This window comes from Hemiscyllium ocellatum, chromosome 9 (assembly GCF_020745735.1).
Source record: "Hemiscyllium ocellatum isolate sHemOce1 chromosome 9, sHemOce1.pat.X.cur, whole genome shotgun sequence".
NCBI lineage: Eukaryota > Metazoa > Chordata > Chondrichthyes > Orectolobiformes > Hemiscylliidae > Hemiscyllium > Hemiscyllium ocellatum.
In genome coordinates this window covers 73,450,599-73,473,625 of record NC_083409.1, presented here as the reverse complement: position 1 = coordinate 73,473,625, position 23,027 = coordinate 73,450,599, and the positions used below count along the sequence as shown (strand labels likewise).

General features: G+C 39.1%; 1 protein-coding gene and 1 non-coding gene across 4 annotated transcripts in view; one reads left to right on the top strand and one right to left on the bottom strand.

The window, feature by feature from the left end:
* LOC132819096 (zinc finger FYVE domain-containing protein 9-like) overlaps window positions 1-23,027 on the bottom strand; it is a 133,606-nt gene that overhangs the window by 12,007 nt on the left and 98,572 nt on the right. For all 3 annotated transcript variants that reach the window (XM_060830457.1, XM_060830458.1, XM_060830459.1), the window contains 7 exons: window positions 15,882-16,051; window positions 11,129-11,249; window positions 8,415-8,537; window positions 6,280-6,435; window positions 5,764-5,988; window positions 5,600-5,682; window positions 4,917-5,021 (listed from right to left, as the gene is read on the bottom strand). In XM_060830457.1, coding sequence (XP_060686440.1) covers window positions 4,917-5,021; window positions 5,600-5,682; window positions 5,764-5,988; window positions 6,280-6,435; window positions 8,415-8,537; window positions 11,129-11,249; window positions 15,882-16,051 — 983 coding nt within the window. The remainder of the gene's footprint in view (window positions 1-4,916; window positions 5,022-5,599; window positions 5,683-5,763; window positions 5,989-6,279; window positions 6,436-8,414; window positions 8,538-11,128; window positions 11,250-15,881; window positions 16,052-23,027) is intronic.
* Window positions 21,243-21,362, top strand: trnal-uaa (transfer RNA leucine (anticodon UAA)). Its single transcript has 2 exons — window positions 21,243-21,280; window positions 21,316-21,362. It is a non-coding gene; the product is annotated as a tRNA-Leu (tRNA).

Below are 23,027 nucleotides of genomic sequence, written 5' to 3'. Positions count from 1 at the left end.
ATACCAGAATGGATATGTTTTTTGCCCCCTCGATTTTTAAAAATTCCATATCATCCTGTAAAATAGGTAGTATAGCAATTTCCGATCACACTGCTGTACATATGGAAATCAAGGCGAGGAACAACGGGACATGTCCTCAGCATTGGCGTATGGACCCCTTCCTGATGACAGATAGTAAATTTGTAAAGTACTTCTCTCAAGAATTTAAAACTTTTTTAGAAATTAATTTAGGTACGGCTAGCAACCCATCAATAATGTGGGAGACCATCAAAGCTTATGCACGAAGTTTGATCATCTCATACTCAGCGACCCAGAAAAAATTAAAGGGAGAACAACAGCGTCTGCTCGAAACTCGCTTAAAAGCAGCTGAAACAGCATACGCTGATAGACTTTCTATTATCAAATTGCAAAGGATCACGGCCCTTAGGACAGCTCTAAACACCACGCTTACCCAAACGGCTAAGAGGGAAATATTATTTGCAAAACAAAAGGTTATATGAATTTGGCGACAAACTGGCTAGATACTTAGCATTTCTTGCAAAGGGAAAAAAAGGCCCCTCAAACTATCACGTCTATCAAGGAAAGTACAGGTATTTTGACTCAGGATCATAAAAGGATTAACGCAATCTTTAGAAAATTTTATTCTGATTTATATAAAATCGCAGGATTGTGAAGACAGGACTAGGAGGATGTAATCATTTTTTAAAAATTTGACATTTCTGGACCTAACTCCAGAACAGGTGTCTGTCTTAAATGCTCCCCTAACAGTCCAAGAAATACTTGATGCAATCAGGCAACTTCAGAGCGGTAAGGCACTTGGCCCAGATGGCTTTCAAGCTGAATGCCATCAAGAATTTACAGGAATATTGGCTGGTCCACTTATGGACATATAACTACACATACAGTCAGGGCTGTCTCCCGCCTTCATTGAAAGAGGCGAATCTCTCTTATCCTTAATAAAGGAAAGGACCCAGAAGATTGCGCATCATACAGACCAATATCCCTTGCTAAATGTAGATTTTAAAATCCTTTCTAAAACATTAGCATGGAGACTAGAAAGGGTATTGCCACATATCATAAAGGAGGATCAGACGGGGTTTATTAAGGGCAGATCATCCAATAATATTAGAAGGGGTTTTGAATATGATTCAAGCCTGCCATCAGGGAAAGATATCAGGAATAGTCGTCTCATTAGAGGCAGAAAAGGCATTCGATAGGGTTGAGTGGTCATATTTGTTTTACACATTGGAAAGGTTTGGCGTTGGAAAGGTGTTTACCAAATGGGTCTCAACATTGTATAATGATCCCAAAGCAGTTGTGGTTACCAGTGGATTAGGCTCGGATAGCTTCAACATGGATAGGGGCTGCCGTCAGGGATGTTTTCGCTTGCCATTGTTATTTACGCTAATAATTGAACCACTAACAGAAATTATACGGGCTGATCTTAATATAACGGCCCCGAGGATTGGTACAGGTAAACATAAAATTACCCTTTATGCAGATGATGTTCTTCTATTCCTCAGTAATCCTCTGATGTCCGTGCCTCGCTTAATCCAAGTTAATACAATTAGAGCATTCTCAGGTTATAAAATTAATTTCTCAAAATCGAAGGTTATGCCAATGGGTGGCCTTGCTATGATACCCCACTTAGTGGATGGATCCCACTTTCTCTTTCGGTGGTCCCTGGAGGGTTTCTTATATTTAAGCATTTTTATTACCCCAGTATTTGGTCAGTTATACAAGGCTAACTTTGTGCATTTACTGGAAAGGATAAGACAGGACCTCCAGCTACAGGGAGACCTTCCAATTTCCTGGCTGGGTAGAATAGCACTAATTAAAATGAATGTCCTGCCCCCATATCCTATACCCTACGAGAATGCTTCCGGTGATGCTGCAGAGGCTGGCACTACGTAGATTATATGGCTGGTTGGGTTCCTTTATTTGGATTCATGGATGGCCCCTCATTAAGCTGAAGAAGCTACAGCTTCCACAGGCAAGGGGAGGATTGGACTTCCCAGATTTTAGGAAATAGCAGTTAAGTTCCCTATTAGGTTACATAGCTGATTGCGGGTCAGACAAGGCCCAATCAATCTGGCTGGACATTGAGGCTTCTCAAGTAAAATGCCCGCTTATTAACCTTTTATTTTCAGACAAGAGGAAAATCATTACGGATCACTGTAAAAACCCGAAAATACTAAACACAATTAAAGCTTGGAATATAATGCGGTAAAATGAGGGCAACTCACATAAAACATCCCCCTATGCTCCGATAGTGGGAGCATGGGGATTTCAACTGGGATTTACAGATGCCACTTTTAAACTCTGGAGATCCAGGAATACCTCATGTTTAGGGGACCTATTTAAAGAAGGGGTCCTGATGTCTTTTGAACAGCTGCGTCAGAAATTCGGATTACCTCTTGGAGACCTCTTTCAATACTTCCAAATTCGAGATTATATACAGAAGAACACTATGTTATTAGATAGTCTTTATAAATCAGATAGAGAATGTAGAGTGCTATGACCAATGGGGGTATCTTCTGTCAGTACTATTTATCATTTACTACATGAAGTATCGGGAGATATGGACAATCTGCTTAAAACATGGGATCAGGATTTGGGACTAGAAATCTCTATAGAAACGTGGAATGACATTTGGGAAAACGCCAGAAGAATCACCATCTGCAACAGAACTCAGGCTATCCAGCTGAAGATACTTCATAGGGCCCATATAGCATCGAATCAATTGGCAAAATTTAAGGCAGGCGCATCTCCAATGTGTCCCAAATGTAAAATAGAGGTGGGCACTCTTGTACATTGCCTATGGACCTGTCATAATATAACGTAGATACTGGACTAAAGTAGAAAGTACCCCGATAGAAATTTTAGGAATGGAAATTAAAGTGGACCCTGGATCTCTCCTTTTGAGCTTTTCGAACATACCCTCCCTGGATATGCACGGGAAGAGATTATTTTCTATTCCCTTTCTGTGCACGGAAAAATATTTTGGTAAACTGGGTGGCTGAGGGCCCCCCTGGACTTTCAAATTGGCACAGATTAATTATGGAATGTATACCCCTTGACTTCCTTACAAATATGGTGCACCGAAAGACCAAATTATTTCATAAAATATGGCAGCCCTTCTTGAATTATATAAATACAGATATTTCGGCTATCCTAACAAGAGCTTTTATTTGAGATTGCGAACCTGGCTGGTCCGGGGCCCCTTGGTAGAGGAATCCCCACGAATATGGGTTTTGTTACATTTGATGTTCACACATTCCGAGCATGTATCTCGCTATCCAATTTCTGTGTTATCTATTGTTTTTTTTTTCTTTCTTTCTCTTATTTGAATAATGTAAGAGACTTAATTATACACACTGGTTAGTTGTAGGTTAGATTAGTAGTTAGTTGATTTTTGGGTTTTTTTTCCCTCGGTATTCCTCTTTTGTTAAATTTTGGTTATTATTTAAGATTTAAATTGTATATCAATGTTTGTACTTGAGAGTTTTGTTTATTTTTGTAAACTTGTAAAAGTGTTAAATTTCCAATAAAAATATCTATAAAAAAGAAATACATAGTATTGGTTTTTAAATATGATTTCTTGCAGATGCTAAAAAAATTTTTTGAGGAGCATCATCATAACATTACAGGTTTACTCCCACGTTCCATATTTATTTACTTGTTTAATATTTTCTTCAAATGAACGTCTGCATTAATAGGCAGGCTCTCCTGGAAGTCCCTGTTCAGTTGTGATCATGTTTGTCATTGTGAAAAGGGCCATTATTCACAGTTCTTCATATGTTTTTAATAAAAATGAATAAATATTAAATTAAAACAGTTGCCCAACATGGGGCTCATGACTATGATTGGCGTTAAAAATCCCCATTGGCTACTAAATAAGCCAGCTGTCAAAAACCTTCCGAACATGTTTCAAAAAAGTTAAACCTACGGGAAATTCACAAAGTCACTATTTCTATTTTGTATATGTGTAGCACATGGCAAATTTAACAAGTTTATCCCCATAATGAAAAGGTAACGTAATGTTTTACAACCAGCCCATGCTGCTCCCGCAACCAAGACAAGACATCAGTGGTACCACACCAGCTGCCACAATGCATGCTAACTTCACTGATGCCCTTCTAGTCAACAGGAGTGACAGTGTTAAAATTATAGACTCTATTGTTCTACACATTACTGAATAGTACCAGAGTGATTATCTATGAAACATGGCAGCCTCATCCAGACACTACAGGACAGGTTGCAGAAAGCATCTGTGCAAACTATGAGGGGTCTGGGGAGGTGAGATGAAGACTGGGGTCGAAGCACAAAGGATGAACGCGGGAGCAGCAGATGTGGGAGGCTTGCATTGGGAGCAAAAAGGACAACAAGATGAACTACTTTTATTCTGTTCTGTCAACTACTTTATAGCCAGACAGCACCACGTTTAGGCAGACAATTGTTTCCTTGAGACACTTGAGAATAATGCTAGCTTCCTTTCTGCTCTGTTCATAGGAAATCCATCTGCAGTACTGTAGATTAGACGATCCCAGAATGAAATACTTAATGCATCCTTCCAAGGAAATCTGGTACTTTCCTATGGAAGACATCAGATTCATTTCACAGGTCGGCGCAACATTGAGGGCCGAAGGGTTGGTACTGCGCTGTAATGTTGTGTGTGTTCTGTGAATTAGCTGCCTCTTAATAGGCCTCGGGCTATCTGCACTATCCAGAATTCCATTAGAAATTTATGAAAGCTTCATTGCCTTACTGGCCATAAGTGCTGAATTGAACATGAACGCTGAACACAGAAGGGCAAATAGTTAACTTTAGCAGGTTCTGCAGAACAAGTATAAGAATTATTTCCAATAACCTTTGGATTTATAACAAAAGAATAAGTAGTAATCCAGATATGGTACCTCATTGTATCGATTACTGGGTATGTTGATACAAGTTTTCCTCACTTCCATGTTCACAACAAGCCCCTGCACAACAGGTAACTTATACTGGTAATTCCTGAAATCCTGAAGAGAGAGCTTTATTTAAGTACAATATTAATATATTAAGTGTATTTCAGAACAAAAGTTTGCAAATAAGATTTACACATGAGAAAAAAATCCATAAATAACAATATTGCCAAGGTGTCATTAAATGCTACAAATAGGATTGAATGAAATCAATATTAAAGAATACAAAAATCCTTCTGAAAAGTATAACTTTACAACCTTTGAGTAGTAGTCCTTAGGAGTATAAAATCCAAAAGATAACATCTAGCTTTTAGAAATGCAGACTGCCTTAATTTCAATTATTAGCAACTGACTTGCAGCAAGTGACAAATAACAATTAGCGCACTGAATTTGCTCTAGAATCTTAAGACACAAAACATTTCTTGTTTCACTAAACACACACAGGAAAGAGGGTTAACCAGGTCCACATACAACTGGAGTTCTAAAACCAATTTGAATTTTGCAAAATTCAAATTATCAAAAGGTATTATGGTAATAATGTTTTCAGTGAATTAGTCCTAGAATTTTGTTCATAATGACTACTGTAACATATCTTGCAAGAGAAGAAACCAAGAATATGCCCACGAACAACTTACTGCAAGTAGGTTCATAATCGTATGTCCTGTTTCTCCAAACAGAGGCTTACGAAAGCGCACACTGAACAATGGACATGGATAATCTGCAAAATAAAGTACTCATCAGAAGATGTTGCTCCAATTGTTGCCCAAATCGGCTTATAAATCTGTGTCAACTTACTCACATCTATATTCTGCTCCAAGACGTAGCATAAGACGGATGGGAAAAACTTTAGCCCACGGAGTTTCCCATTTCTGAATTAAAATTCCAAATAGGTAAGGTGGGTTTGGAAGTATCAGATCCTGCATTGACTGAAAAGTAGCAGTAACATACAAAAATCCACCATGTTCTCTACTGCCAAGAAAACTCTGGGTGAAGAAGGAATGACCCAAGTCTCCCACAACATTACCTATAAACAGATCAACAAATGTGAAGAAGTTGTAAACTGAATAAATTATTACTAAAAAATTTGAAATTGCATCTATGTACAAATAGTGTAAATACAAAAGCAGTGTACAGATTTTCAATATTAAGTTGTATGTAATTAGCATAATTAGACAAAATGATGTCAAATTATATTATGCACTAGACAAATAATTTCCAACGCAGATCACATTCTTTGCTACTTGCCCTGGCACAAAATTCAGGGTATTACAAATCAATGCATTAGGAGCAGTGTGTCCAAGTCATTTGATTATACCTGCCAGAGCATCCTGATAAAGCTGTATGCAATGACTGAAGATGTCCTTCGGGATGCATTTCTCATCAGGTAAACACTGCAAGAGGATGATGATCTCTGCCTGCCCTACAGCATGCATTCCCTTGGTGGTGAAGGACCAACACTTCCTGTTTACATCTGAGAAAACACTTTGCATTAACTTTTCCAATAAGGTACTTTAATAATTTGGTGCTTTTTATCAAATGCACTTTACAAATTTTCAACAAAGTTAAATTACAAGAAATATGTACTAGTTTTAAGAGAGAAAGTGAGGACTGCAGATGCTGGAGATCAGATGCTGAAAAATATGTTGCTGGGAAAGCGCAGGAGGTCAGGCAGCATCCAAGGAGCAGGAAAATCGACGTTTCGGGCATAAGCCCTTCTTTCCTGAAGGGCTTATGCCTGAAACGTCGATTCTTCTGCTCCTTAGATGCTGCCTGACCTGCTGCGCTTTTCCAGCAACATATTTTTCAGCTAGTTTTAAAAAAGCCTGTTACTATTACACAAAAAAGCAGGACAGTGACAAACATCAGGACTGCAGAAAGGGGAATATTATTTCCCAATATTAAAAGTTATCCAAGAACTATGTTACTACCACTGTTACCCAATTCATTTAAAAAAGCTCCCAGGCATTACTATATACTGTAGTTATTCTATATTTTTCAGATCAGTCTAATTTTATGCTCAACTGAAACAGACTGTGATTAAGTAAAGGTGCATACAATTGTAATCATTTTGTGATTCTGTTCTATCTTCAATTATTTGTTATGCTTTAAGGTTAGTTTAGTTCAGTTGGCCAGACTGCTAATTTACAATGCAGAATGATGCCAATGGTGTGGGTTCAATTCCTGCACTGACTGAGGTTATTGCAAAGGACTCCTTCTAAAATTCTCTCCTCACCTGAGGGCCGTTACCCAATACCAATCTTGGAGGGATATACTTGCTTTAGAAGTAGTTGAGAGAAAATTAATTAAGTTGATTTCAGTTGTTAAACCAACACCGGTCGTCTCTCTCCAACGAGAGAGCAGCCCAAATGACTTTACCTTTACTTCAAAGGAATCTATGCATTTGCACATTCAAAATACATTTTAAGAAGCACATGAATATGGACAAAATCAGTTCATTTCAGAGCAAAGAAAAATGCAGAAAAAGCATCGAAGCAGCCTAAATCTGCCAAACTTATCAGTTTTCCGTCGAGATCACGTTTAACACGATTTTCAGAATTTAAAGTGAAATTCAAGCTGACAAAAAGAAAACTTAAATCTGCGCATAGGAGGAGGTCCAAAGGTCTGCTGCCTCTGGCTAGCTTTTTGATCTCCACTAAAAGATGGAATCAATTATTTATTTTATCATTTAATTAAACCCTAAATAGAGCGAGGGGTATCCATACTTTAGCTCACATATCATGTGAATTTTAAGTCCAGCAATCAACCTTTAAAGTCCAGGTAACTCGGTCCCCTTTTGCACTTTTTGAAGTCTGTTGTCTTGATTAGTTTAACTTTTGTGTACTGCACTTCTGAAGGATTACTTTTATCACGGTTCACTCATTGGCATGTCAACTCAAAATAAAACAAGTTTTGTGGTATTTGGTAATTATTTAAGTTGATAGAGAGCATGGAATGCTGCAGAGGTTTTGGTCTGCTTGATCTTGGGAGGGATATACTTGCTTTAGAAGCAGTTCAGATAAAGTTCATTAGGTTGATTCCAGAGATAGAGTGTATGTTGTGATAAAAAAATGAACAAGTTGGAATATAATTAATTGATGTTTAAAAAAGTAAGACGTGATTGACTTCAAAACAAGACTTTTCTTTGCAGGGGGATGCAGGTAGAAAAATGGAGTTGAAGCCACAATCTCAATCAAATGAACAGAACAGTCTATTCCTGCACTGCAGCTCCTAATTCTGATGATCTTATGTTGACAATTGAAATGTGGATTTCCAACTTTGTGTGGTAGTAAAGGTTTTAAAGTGCACAGAAACAAAACTCAGATTCAGAACTTCATCTCAATTCATTTAATGGGCTTATTGATTTAGGTGTGAATTTTACATTTTTAGTTGAAAAGTGGATTTCTGTTCAAAAAAAGATTTAAATCATGAGAGAAATGATATATTACTTACAGTTGACCAGTTTGACCATAACAAGCAAGTTAGCATTTAATACAAAAACTAGAGGGTCAGGGCCTCCTTCTTCCAATTGCAGCATGAGAGGGAGCTGAGAGGGCTGTTCCTCTACTGCATAATCTAGCACAAAAAAATTGTAAAAACTTAAATCAGTTTCCTCAAATATTAGCATTTCACAGTTAATCAAAATAACAGAGTTCAGAAACTTCTAGATTATATTTCTCCTTCTCCCCACCCAGCCACCACCTGCCCCCACCCCACTGCAGCACAAGATAAATTGGATTCTATTAAATATGAAAACACAACAACAGCATCTATACATTAAAACTTAGACAACTGTTTTAACTTTTGAAACTATGCTGCAATGGTTGCATGATTCTATGTCAACAGCCAGCAATTTCAATTCAACCCATCTGCCTTTCCCCATTGCCCAGTAAATCCTTTTCAGTCAGTCCCTTTGAAAAGCCATGATTTAATCTGCCTTCACACTCAGCATGCACTGAATCTTATATTTTTTGGCTCAACGTGAATTGTGCCAAGATTTCTGGAAGGGTTTTGAAGCATCATGAGAGTGATCCATCTCAGCCCCATCTATTTGGTCCCTACATCATAGATGGTAATCTGTAGCCAAATTGATTCACTAAAGTGACATCAAGCAATAGCTGAAGGCACTGGACACCGCACACCGCAAAAGGTCAAGAATCCTGACAACATTCAACCAATGTCGTACCAAAGACTTGCTCCAGAACTTTCCAAGCCCCTAGCCAAGCTGTGCCAGTACAGCGACAACACTGCCAACTACCTGAATGTGAAAATTGCCCAGTTACGTTGTATCCACAAAACAAAAAAGACAAATCCATCTAGCCCAGCCAATTACTGAGCGCCAGAGTACTCTATCTTCAGTAGAATGAACTATTGAGCAACATTTGCTTAGCAATAAAGCACTCACTGGTGGGCAGTTTGGTTTCCCCCATTCCCCCTTCCTGATGAAGGGCTCTGGCCCGAAACGTCGAATTTCCTGTTCCTTGGATGCTGCCTAACCTGCTGTGCTTTAACCAGCAACACATTTTCAGCTTCCCCCAGTACCACTAAACCCTTGACATCATTACAGTCTTGGTTCAGAGACAGACAAGAGAGCTAAACATCACAAGTCAGAGTAATCATCCTTGACATCAAGGTTGTATTTGATCAAGGATGACATGAAGCAGCATGGTAACGAGAGGGAACCCCACATCCTCAAACATTCATCCCTCCACCACCAACACATGGTAGCAGCAGTTAAGTAGCATTAGTAAGTAGCATTCAGCAGATACAGTACAGAATTCACCAAGGTTCCTTAAAAAGCTCCTTCTAAAATCACAATCCTTGAAAGATACGGACAGCAAACACTTCAGAACACCACCAAGCCACTGACTATTCGTGTTCCTTCAAAGTCATAGGGTTAAAATATTGGAACTCCCTTCCTAAATGACAATATGGATTTACCTACACAAAATGCTCTCTAGCAGCACAAGACAACAACTCACCACCATCTCAACAGGACCTTGGGATGGACAATATAATCTGGCCCAGCTAGCAAAGCCCACATCCCCTAAACAAAATCAATAAAAAAAAGCTTTTAGAAGTCCATTTACACCATATTAACTATATTATGCAGATCAACCTTTCTGCTGCCTCAAAAGAAAAGTTGTAATCAAGTTGATTGAACAAGATTCCTCCTTCAGAAATCTGTACTGCTTTTAGCTATTTCACACTTGCCCAAATTACAAATTTTCTCTAGTCATCTGGCATCACTTCCATAGTCAAAGAATGGATTATTATGCCCAGTATTTCCAAATTCCATCGTTATGTCTGTGTCCTCTGATGCATCCCATTCATTCCTAGTTACTTATCAACTTTAAAATACACTTTGTTTAAAAAACATTTCCTTGTCTATATTTATTCAGTATTTTAACTACTTCATTCACCATGACTCCAGCAGCATATTCTTTGTAAAGATGCATGTAATATAGTAATTTGACATTTTAGTCAACCCACTGGTCCTCAATGCACAGATCCCTTTCTGATCCCCATTCAACTCCACTCTCTTAATATCCTTTGTGCAATTATATTTTTTCATAGAAATTTGGAAATTCTAACCAAATAGATTCGGTCTTTGATCCCTTAAAAAGGTATTCTCTCTCCAATGCAATATTCTCCTCAAAAATCAACACTGCCAACCATTCTTTCTTCCACCTGATCTTCCTTCAACACCAATTTGGTTGGAATTAAAAAAAACAACAGATTTTTCGTTAACCTACTGTGTAGATATTTTAGGTCACAAACTAATGGAAGAAATTCACCGATTACAGAGAAGTCAAAAGAACTGTAGGGCAGTGCTAAAGGAGGACTTAAATTATTCAATGTAGACTGGGATAAGAGTTCAGGAATAATCTGAACCAATCTGCCCTTTATAACAGTCAAGATAAATTTTTATACAATAATAACCAGGACAATATTTTAAAAGTTAGCAAGTGGACACATTGATAGAAAAGCAACTTTTACTATCTTAGGTCACTCGATAACCTATTTGTTTCCATTGTCCCACCTTTATTCAAAGCTCAAACAATGGTTAATTGGATTGTAGATTTCAATTCTAAATTTGCTTCAAATATCAGACTCCAAAAGCAAGAAGCTGATCATTGAAGAGCTATTTGAATAATCAGACTTACCTCCTTTGACACCTGTGGAGATAAGAATAGGTGGGAGCCCATGTTCTGGGACCAAATTAATTGAACTTCCAACAGGACTGCCAATCTGAGCTGTACTGCCTGTCGTTGATGCAGCCATATTCTAAAACAGAATAAAATTAAAAAGCTCAGTCATTAAATGAATCAAATTACAAACATTTTAAACAAGTCTACCTTCTTACATTGTGTACATAGGAAAAACATTTATAGAACGACCACTCCTGGAACTAGAGAAAAACAATAATGAATTACAAAGACAACTTTTTATCACTGTGGGCTTCATTGTGATGGTCAAAACTGAGGAAAATAAAGAAATATTGGATAGCTTTGGTAATTCAGAGGATCAGAGTACTGAAACTTGTGAAGATAGAGTTCTCTCTTCCTCATTCACCAAAACATTAACTTAATAAAACAAACAGTAACTGTATGAAAAAGAGATTGTGCCAAAGCACATCAACCTTTGTTGAGAATGACTTTCTTTCTATCTTCAACTAAAAACATCCTCCAGAACTAAATCCAGTTTGCCAATATGGATAATTTTATAAAGAGTCTCTGTGAAGACAACTTTGACAGCAAAAATAAAAGCAAGCCACTGGTACTGATGCCATATAATTTCCTGTACTACAATATACAAATATTGTGTAAGTAACACTTCAATTACATACCAATATTTCATATTCATTTTCAATTTCATCTATTGTCATTATTGCTTGATGTACATATACTACATGTAGTGCCTTCTGTAGGTATACATGGGCACAGTTTTGTATGCACAGCCATGTAAATGACGTGTTTGATACAAGTTGTAGCAATGAAGCTACAATTACTAAGAACTTGTTGTTATTCCATAAAACAGCACTAGGGATCTCCATCTTTCAAACATGTCCCCAGACTCGGAGGAGATCTCCGGCAAAATCAAGAGGGATCATTCAGAAAGGTACTGAACTCTGCCTCCTCACATTCCCAGCAAAGTATCTACAGATAGAAGTATTGCAAACCTTAGCAATCCATCTACCCAGCCCTTCCTGCCCCTGTGACAGCTTGGGCATCACAAACTGCACTTGCCAGGCATTTCAGAACTCATCTAATCACAGTGGAAATAGTTAGTCATTCTAGATCCAGAAGAACTGCCCAAGAAGGACTAAATACGAACAATTCAGATCAGATCTCCAGTTCAAAACTGAACTTTGAGAGACACTGATGCATTACTTCAGCAGAAGTAATTACAATCTGTAATTTCACAGCCAGGTACATCTCTCATTCCATTATTACCATTAAGCCAAATCAACCACAAAGCACAACAGCATGCCAAGGACAACAATTGTTATTTCTAAATACCAAGTGCCAACCTGGCAAAACTACAAAATGGGATTACATGCATGGCATACAATGGAAGTGACATACCATACAGTAGTTATGTAATCCACAAATAAAACAAAAAAATCAGCAGTCCTGTCACATCCAGTTGTGAATGGTGGAAAATTAAAACAATATTCAGAGGAGGTAACTCTAAATATTACCTTCTTCAATAATATAGTCCAGTACAGGATTACAAAAGACAAAGCTAAAGTGCCAAGCATTCGCCTAACATTCCCACTAATCACCCTTAAAAAGCTGTACAAACATACTCTCAAAATTATGGGACTAGCACCATTTACGGAAGGAATTGACACCACTGAACCTGAAAAGACATCCATACGAGAAACTCATAAATCTTATATTATAAACAGACATCTGAATCCTCTCTATTATATCACACCATGCCTATTAATCATTACGTTTCAGAGAAACATACACAATCTTATCTAGATTCCTGCATTAAGAGCAGGAATGGACCATTAACCCCTTGAGCCTGCTTCACCATTCAATAAAGTCATGGCTAAACCCCAGCTTGTGGCCTCAACTCCACATTTCCATCTCTCTGATAACATTTGACTGCCTCATTCATCAAGAATCTACCTACCTATACCTTAAACATATTCAATGATTCTGCTGCCATCAATCTCTGGGAAAGAGAGTGTTACAAAGACTCAAAACAAATCTTAATCTCAGTTGCAACTGGAATATCACATTTATAAACAAAACTGTTGCCTGGTTCTCATCTCTCCCACAAGCAGCAAGATAATTCCAGAATTCACCATCAAATCCTCCCAAGATCTTGTCTCAGTAAGATCAACTTATATCCTTCAAAAAACTTTAAATGGACAGAAGCACAGGCAACTCAATCTTTCCTCATAACATTTTACTACTTTCATAGGTTTATTCAACTGACAACTTCATTGAACTACTGCTCATGCATTTCTACCTTTCAAATAAAAGAGACCAAAATTGCACACCGTACTTCAGCAGATGTGATCTTGCCTATACCCTGTATAACTGAAGCTAAATACCATTACTTTCATATTCCAATTCCCTTCCAATAAATGATAACATTCTGATCTTAAGGTAGTAGCCACCCTTGAAATAATAAATGATTGGTGACTATCTTTCAGGATTCGAGAGATTAAGGAACAGTTCCGACATACTATACAATAGCTAATATAACCCCACAACTTAAAAAAACGAATGAGAGAGAAATCAGGCAATTACAGGCTAGATAAACCGACATTGGTAAGTGGGGAAAATGCTAGAATCCATGAGAAAAGATATATTGGCAGAGTACTTGGAAAGTAGTGACAGGATCAGACACTATCAACATGGATTTTCCAAAGGCAAAAAACAATCACACTTGACAAATTGACTGGGATTTGGAGCGGATATAACTAGCAACTTTGATATGAGAAGATAGCGAATTTGTACTTTTTTTTAAGACTTTTAAAAGGCAAAGGACCCACATAAAAGATTAGCTTGTAAATTTCAAGCACATGAGACTGGATTTAATTTACTGGATATAAAACTAAATTGGCAAACACGAAACAAACTTCAGGAACAAATGGGTGGCAGGCAGTGACTAGGAATGTATCACAGGGATGAGGTTTTGGACTCCAGCTATTCACAATATTAATGATTTCAATCTCAGATATAAATGTTGCAATAAAAAAATTTGCAGACAACACAATTGGATGAAAGAGTGAAGTGAGGAGAGGCTACAGTGTGATTTAGACAAGTTGTGAGAGTGAGGAAAATACATGGCAGATTGACTGTGTGCAGTTATCCACTTTGGTAGTAAGAAAGAGAAGACATGTTATCTGACCAAGGAAAGACTGGGAAGGGGTGGTGCAATGACACCCAGATCTTATATACCAGTTGCTAAAAGTAAACATGCAGATGCAGAGGAAGTGAAGGCACAAACGAAATGCTGGCCTTCATAGTGAGAGGAATTGTGTATATAGGTGTTGTCCCGTATCCCCCCCCACAGTTGAAGCAAAACAAAACACTCAGAGGGAGAAACAGTATAGTTTTACCTCCATCTTTTTTCCAGGCCCTGGAGGGAGAGAGAATGATCGCCCACGTGCATAAAGACACGAGTTCTTGGACTTCTCTCTCGAACAGCAGTTTCTTAATGAATTACATAGTCATTTTGCAGGGATGAACATCCAGACAACATACATATGGATTGGGTGACCGTTAAATCAGCGAGTGTCGACAGTAGAGATCAAGCCATCTGCTGTCACATAATGAATGTCCTTTACCTTAACTGGCTTCACATAATGAATACTTTTCACCTTGTTAAACTGACCTTACATACTGAATGCTTCCAACACCGTTAAAGTGACTCTACATAATGAATACTTTTCCACCTTGTTAACCCATTACCTTTGCTTCCAGCACCCCATTGTTAACTTCAAGTTCTTATCTGACCTGAGTCATGTTCAGCTGAACCTCGTTTCACAAAACTCAGAACTTAACTTTTCCCCTACCTGCTTATACCCTAGACACATTCTCATAGGGGCATAGATATCTTGCTGCAATTGTATAGAGCCTTTGAGAGCCAACCTGGAGTACTGCGTGCAGGTTATTAGACGATGTATGCGCAGGCTTTGGTGAAGGTGGAGTGAAGGATAATGAAGAGAAACTAAACTGGTTAGGATGATTCATTGCAGTTTAGAAGGTGGAGGGGGGAAGCTCATAGAATCCTTTAAAATTCTATCCAATTTAAATCACGAAGTCCAAAACCAGGGTTCACAGTCAAAAGATACAGGGTAGGCCATTTAGGACAGAGGAGAAATTTCTTCACGCGGGGAGTTGTGCAGCCTGTGGAATTCTGTACTAGTGTCCAAGGCCAAAACATTGGATGTTTTCAAGGAGTTAGATATCGGTCTTAAGACGAAAGAGATGAAAGGAGGGAATAGGTACTGTGTTGCCGGGGAAACTTTCATATTGATGAATGCAGCTGGCTTGAAGGGCCAAATGATCTTCACCTTCTCATTTTCTGTTTGTATGTTCGCCTTCTCAATTATTTGCTGTATCTGCGCACCAACTTCATGTGATTTATGTACCAGAATATGTAGATCATTATGTACCTTGGAATTCTGCACTGCTCTCCAGTCTAATAATATCCACTTCGGCAGGAAGAATAGATAAGTTCACATTTTTCCACGTAATAAATCAGCAACTTAACGTAGTACCAAAAATGGCAAAGTGATCAGTAATTGTACAAACCAAGAAAATTAAGAATTAATAACTAATTTCTGATTAAACATACTTTGAAGAATAAATTCATCTCAAAAGTATTTTTCTGCACATACTTATATAGCACGGTTTACAAACTGCTATATTTTGATGAGATTCTTACCTCAGAAGCTGTAGATTTGGTTACAGCTTCTTTTCCAGAATCATTGGATACTGCCAAAGGTCCTGTTGGTGGTGGTCCACTAGCTGACAATTTTGTTGCATCTGCAACTTCCCCATTAGGCAAGATTCCATCAGCAAACCAAACACGTCGTTGTTCCTTTGGCTGAGCCACTATGTGAAATATCAGTTAAAAATGAATGCAAGCCAGCACAGAAGGGGCAACAGAGAAAAAAAATCATAAGCAAACATGCTAGTTTCCTTGCGCTCTCAGGCTTAATGTTTAAAATCAAGAGATAGCAATTATGTGCAAATGTTGAGCTAAATGGTATATTATCTATTGACTACAAAATGAATACATTCAAAACACACATTCATATCGCATATTAACAAATTTTATTCACAATCTGATCAATAACTTTTTAAATCAAAAAAAGTAAATCAGCTACAGAAGGACAAATTAGCAATTTTCAATACTTACAGATGGTTACACATCAGGATGAACTGGAGAAGTGAACTAGAGCACCATTAAAAAAGCTATGGCTCATATTAACAGTTATTTTCAGTGAGCTGTTAGTTTTGTTCAATCAGCCAATTGTTGAGGAACTTTAAATAAGTTCATAAAGGGAAGATAATCAGATGGCAAAGAGTTTTGATTTTCATAGCAGATCTAACATTTATTAATATAAACAGATATATTCTCATCCTGATTTTAAACTATTTGGACTCAAAGGTGGAATGATTTCCTGCAGTGATCATACGATCTTGCAGAGTCCCAAATTGCAAATCACTTAAAACAAACAATTTTGCAAATCAGAAGGACATACTGCAACTTCAGATTCATTTGATGATAAATACAGTATGCAATTCTAATTACCCTTAAAAAAGACAACTGAATAAATCAAAGCAAACACAAACTAAATAAATGGTTCAATAACAGACACGCTCGCATTACCGAAGCCTCTTCTGAAAGCAAACAGTGTTGTTCCAAAAAATACTTATTCTGCTCCCTTTTGCAACAGAAGGCAACTTAAAGCAAATTTAAATTTGAACTTAATGAAAACACGCATCCATTATAACGTTTTGATAACAGCATAGGAGGCCATTTAACCCATCATGTCCATGCCGGCTTTCTGTTAGAGCAATGTATCTAGTCCCATTCCCCAGCTATGGTTCCCCAATTTTTCTTGGGTGTGCAGATTTCCAAGCTCCATGTGATACTGGCTTTCGTATGCACTAACACACCAGCCAGTATGTGCAAAACTACAAGGCAGCTACACAGCCACAGTTTTGAGTATGTGACTTTCCAGCTTTTATCTTACAACCCTGTAAATATTTCCTCTGCAGATACTTCTTCAGTTCTCTTTTAAAGGCCTTAAATTATATTAGGTTCCATCACACACAGGTAGCTTATTCCAAATAAGATATGTTTCCCTCATTTCATAATTTCTTTCTTTTGCGAATGACTTAGATTGACATTCTCAATCATCGAGACATAGAAAATAGGTGCAGGAGTAGACCATTTGACCTTTCAAATGTGCACCACAATTCAACACAATCATGACTGATCACGCAATTTCAGCATCCCATTCTCAACCTCTCTCCATACCCCTTAATCCCTTCAGCCACAAGGATCATGTCTGGCTCCCTCTTGAACATATCTAACAAACTGGCCTCAACATCTTTGTGGGAGAGAATTCCACAGTTTCACAACTGAGTGAAGAAAATCTTCCTTATCTCAGTCCTGAATGGCTTACCCCTTATTCTTAGATTATGACCCCTAGTTCTGGACATTCTGCTCACATCCAGCCTGTCCAGTCCCATCAAGACTTTATGTCTCTTGGAGATTTTGCACTGCCCCCCTCCCCCCCTAAATTCTTGTAAATTCCAGTCAAAGAATTAGAGATTGGAAATAGGGCCATCAGTTGATCCAGTCTTCCTTCACATCAGTCCTGCCATCCTGGGAATCAGTCTGGTGAATCTTCATTTGGACTTCCTCATAGCAAGAATGTCCTTCCTCAGACTAAGCAACCAAAACCGCACAATACTCAAGCTGTGGCCTCATCAAGGCCCTGTATTACTGCAGGAAGACATCATTACTTCTATACTTAGTACCTCTCACTATATCATTAGCTTTCCTCACTGCCTGCTGCACCTGCAGGCCAACCTTCATTGACTGTTCCACCATGATATCCAAGTTTTGTGGCATCACACCTTTTCTTAAAATGCTACAATTCAGATAATAATCTGCCTTGGTTTTTGCCAAAGTGGAGAACTTCCTCCCATCAATGGAAATGATTTCTACTCATCTCCACCCAAACCCACATTTAGAGTCAGAGTCAAAGATGCACAGTATGGAAACAGACTCTTCAGTCCAACTCATCCATGCTGACCAGATAACGTAACCTAATCTAGTCACATGTACCAGTACTTGGCTCATATCCCACCAAACCCTTCCTATTCATATACCCATCCAAATGCCTTTTAAAATCCTGTAATTGTACCAGCCTCCACCACTTCCTCTGGCAGCTCATTCCATACATGCACCACGCTCTGAAAAAAAAAAAATTGCCCCTTAGGTCCCTTCTATATCTTTTCCCTCTCACCCTAAACCTACGCCCTCTAGTTCTGGACTCCCCCACATCAGGGAAAAGACCTTGTCTGTTTATCCTATCCATACCCCTCATGATTTTATAAACCTCTGATGCTCCAGGGAAAACAGCCTCAACCTATTCAGCCTCTCCCTATAACTCAAATCCTCCAACCTTGGTAACTTGCTTGTAAAGCTTTTCTGAACCCTTTCAAGTTTCACACCACCCATCTGCTCAGGAGACCAGAATTGCACACAATATTCCAAAAACGTGGCCTAACCAATGTCCTGTACAGCCCACAACATGACCTCCCAACTCCTACACTCAATACTCTGACCAATGAAGGAAAGCATACCGAATGCCTCCTTCACTATCCTACCTGTGACTCCACTTTTAAGGAACAATGAACCAGCATGCCAAGGTCTCCTTGTTCAGCAACACCCGAGGACCTTACCATTAAGTGTATACGTCCTGATTTGCTTTTCAAAAATGCAGCATCTCACATTTATCTAAATGAAACTCCATCTGCCACTCCTTGGCTCACTAGCCTATCTGTTCAAGATCCCATTGTACACCACCTCCAATTTTGGTATCAATTGCAAACTTACTAACTATACCTCCCATGTTCATATCCAAATCATTTATATAAATGACAAAAAGCAGTGGACCCAGCACCAATCCTTGTGGCACTCCACTGGTCACAGGCCTCCAGTTTGAAAAGCAATCCTCCACCACCACCCTCTGTCTTCTACCTTTGTACCAGTTCTGTATCCAAATGGTTCGTTCTCCCTGCATACCATGAGACCTAACCTTGCTAACCAGATCCCATGAGGAATGTTGTTGAACACCATACAGATCACATCTACCACTCTGCCCTGAATCCTTTGCTACTTCTTGAGAAACTCAAGTTTGTGAGACATGATTTCCCATGCACAAAGCCATGCTGACTTCCTGCCTGATCAGTCTTTGCCTATCCAAATACAGAGGAATCTCAATTATCTGAAAGAGTGGGGGAGTATTTTGTTTGGATTATCAAATGCTGGATAACAGTTTAGCCAAGCATCAGGACCATACAAACTTGTCCAGAATACTGGATAACTGAGGTTCCTCTGTACATGTAAATCCTGTCCCTCAGGATTCCCTCCAAAAATTTGCCCACCACCTATGTCAGGCTCAATAATCAGTAGTTCCCTGGCTTTTCCTTACCACATTTCTTAAATAGTGGCACCACCAGCCTTTCAGCCCCTCACCTGACTATTGATGATACAAATATCAAGGGCCCCAACAATTATTTCCCTAGCTTCCCACAGAATTCTAGGATGCACCTATAGGTCCTGAGAATTTATCCACCTTTGCGCATTTCAAGACATCCAGTACCATCAGCTCTAATTAGAAATTTACGGATTTTTCTTTAAATACTTTTCAAGATGTCACCATCTATTTCCCCACATTCTATATCTTCTGCGTCCTTCTCCTCAATAAACACTAATGCAAAATCATTTCTCTCTCCCACCTCCTGCAGCTCCACTCATAAGGATCAGCAAGGCAGCCTGACGGGCTCTATTCTCTCCCTAATTACTTTTTTATCCTTAATGTATTTATAAAATCCCTTCGGACTCTACTTTACCCTATGTGCCAAAGCTCTCATGTCCCCCATAAGTATACTCTTACTGCCTTTATACTCCAAGGATTCACTCAATCGTTCCTGTTTATACCTGACATATGCTTCCTTTTTTTTTTTAAAAAACCCAAACCTCAATTTCTCTGGTCATCCAGCATTCCCTACACCTACCAACCTTGCCTTTCACCCTAACAGGAATACACTGACACTCATTATCTCGTTTATGAAGGCTTCCCATCTTCCAGACATCCCTTTACCTGCAAACATCCACCCAGCATCAACTTTTGAAAGTTCTTACCCATTACTGTCAAAATTAACCTTTCTCCAATTTAGAACTTCAACTGTTACATCTGGTCTATCCTTTTCTATCATGATTTTTCAAACCAATAATGGTCACTGGCCCCAAAGTGCTCCCCCACTGACACCTCAGTCACCTGCTCTTCTTTATTTCCCAAGAGTAGGTCAAGCTTTGCACCTTCTCTAGTAGGTACATCCACATACTGAATCACAAAAACCTTCTTGTACACATTCAAATTCCTCTCCATCTCAACACTTAACACTATGGCAATCCCAGTCTATGTTTGGAAAGTTACAACCCCCTACCATAACCAGCCTGTTAAATTATACAAATAATGGAGATCTCCTTCCAAATTTGTTTCTCAATTTCCCACTGACTACTAGGCAGTCTATAATACAAGAAGAAAGTGAGGACTGCAGATGCTGGAGATCAGAGCTGAAAATGTGTTGCTGGAAAAGCGCAGCAAGTCAGGCAGCATCCAAGGAGCAGGAGAATCAACGTTTCGGGCATGAGCCCTTCTTCAGGAATTCCTGGAGGGCTCATGCCCGAAACGTCAACTCTCCTGCTCCTTGGATGCTGCCTGACCTGCTGCACTTTTCCAGCAACATTTTCAGTCTATAATACAACCCCAATAAAGTGATCATCCCTTTCTTATTTCTTACTTCCACCCAAATAACTTCCCTGGATGTATTTCCAGGAACATCCTCCCTCGGTGCAGCCGTAATGTTATCCCTTCTCAAAAAAACCATTCCGTTCCCTCTCTTGCCTCCTTTTCTATCCTTCCTGTAGCATTTGTATCCTGGAACATTAAGCTGCCAGACCATCCCACTCCTGACATGTCTCTCTTACCATCCTGTCAAGATGGCCGAGTGGTCTAAGGCGCCGGACTTAAGGAGCGTTAATCCTTGCTCTGCATCTGGCCTTGTGAATCCTGGTCTCTTTCTAGGGGCGTGGGTTCAAATCCCACTCCTGACATGTCTCTCTATCCATTCCCAAGTCATGTTTCCGTAATTGCTATGCTATCCCAGTCCCATATTCCTAACCATGCCCTGAGTTCATCTGCCTTCCCTATTAGGCTTCTTGCTTTGAAATAAATGCAATTTATCCGTCCTACCTTGTTCTCTGCTTTGTTCCTGCCTCTTAAATCACTCTTCTTCCCAACTATACCAGTCTCGGATCTATCTTTTTCCTCACTATTTCCCTAGGTCCCACGGCCCCACCTTACTAGTTTAAATCCTCCCGAGCACCTCGAGCAAATCTCCCTGCCGGTATATTAGTCCCCTTCCAATTCAAGTGCAATCCGCCCTTTTTATACCAGGTCATTCCTACCCCAGAAGAGATCCCAATGATCTAAAAACAAGAATCCTTATCCCCTACACGAGTGCTCAGCCATGGTATTCATTTGCTCTACCCTCTTATTCCTACCCTCACATTCCTACCCTCACTAGCTTGTAGCACCGGGAGTAATCCAAATATTACTACCGTCAAGGACATCCTTTTTAAATTCCTGCCTAACTTTCTATATTCTCTTCCACATCTCATCGTTTTCCCTTCCTATGTTGTTAGTTCCAGTGTGTACAATGACCTGTTGGTCCTTTCCCACTTTGAAAACATTTTGCACCCTGAGGTATCGGTGATTCTGATATTATGGAGACAACACACCACTCTGATTTTTCGCTGTTGGCTGCAGAAGTGTCTGTTTGTGCCTCTGAGTAAAGAGTCCCCTAACATAATCGATTGCTTGGATCGACATACCTCTCATTAGAGCCAGCCTTGATACGAAAAACTTGGCTGCTCATGCTACATTCACTCGAGTCCAACACCACCTACATTTTCCAAAACAGCATACTTGCTTGAAATGGAGATAGCCACAGAAGACTCTTGCACTGCCTGCCTGCCCCTCTTAGCTTTCTTGAAGCTAATCCATATATCTGACTGACTATCTCTGGCTTTTTTGCTTTCCTATGCAACTGCCATCCATCACACCTCCTAGCTCTAACTGCCACTCCAACTAATCCAGGCTATTGGATAAGATTCAAAACCAAAAGACACTTCCTGCAAACAATCAGTAAAATGGAAACTCTCCCTAAACTCCTACATCCGACAGGAAGAGCATACCACTCTACTAAATGCCAGTTTTGCTCCTTTACAATCTACAGACCGGGAAAATGGCACAGTCTTTTTGCTCGAAAAAAAAGTGCTCGAGGCCAACTTAGTACTTATGGTTTATATGTTTAAAATTTAAGAGATATATCTCAGTAAAACACAATTAAGACAGAACCCACTCAACTGTAGACTTACAGCAAGGTTACATGTTAAAAACTCTGTTCCTGTGCTGTGAACTTGCCCGCACAGGTTCCTCCAAGGTCAGCTGTGAACTTCACTGTTTGTTAGTTTTGCCTAGATGCACTCAGATGTCCAGAGATACATGAACTCAAACAACAAAAGGGAGTAACTGTCCAATTCACGGCTGTGTCAGTTAGCAGTGTTGGCTTCTTTCTCTCCCTCTCTCCCTCACTGATCATGTGGCTATTGCCTTTTGCCTGTCTTCCTCCTTTAAAAAGTGCTGATGTTTTGATTTTTTCCCACAAAGTTCCAAAAAAAAAACAGCCTATTAACAGTAACTGCTGCCCCTGAAAT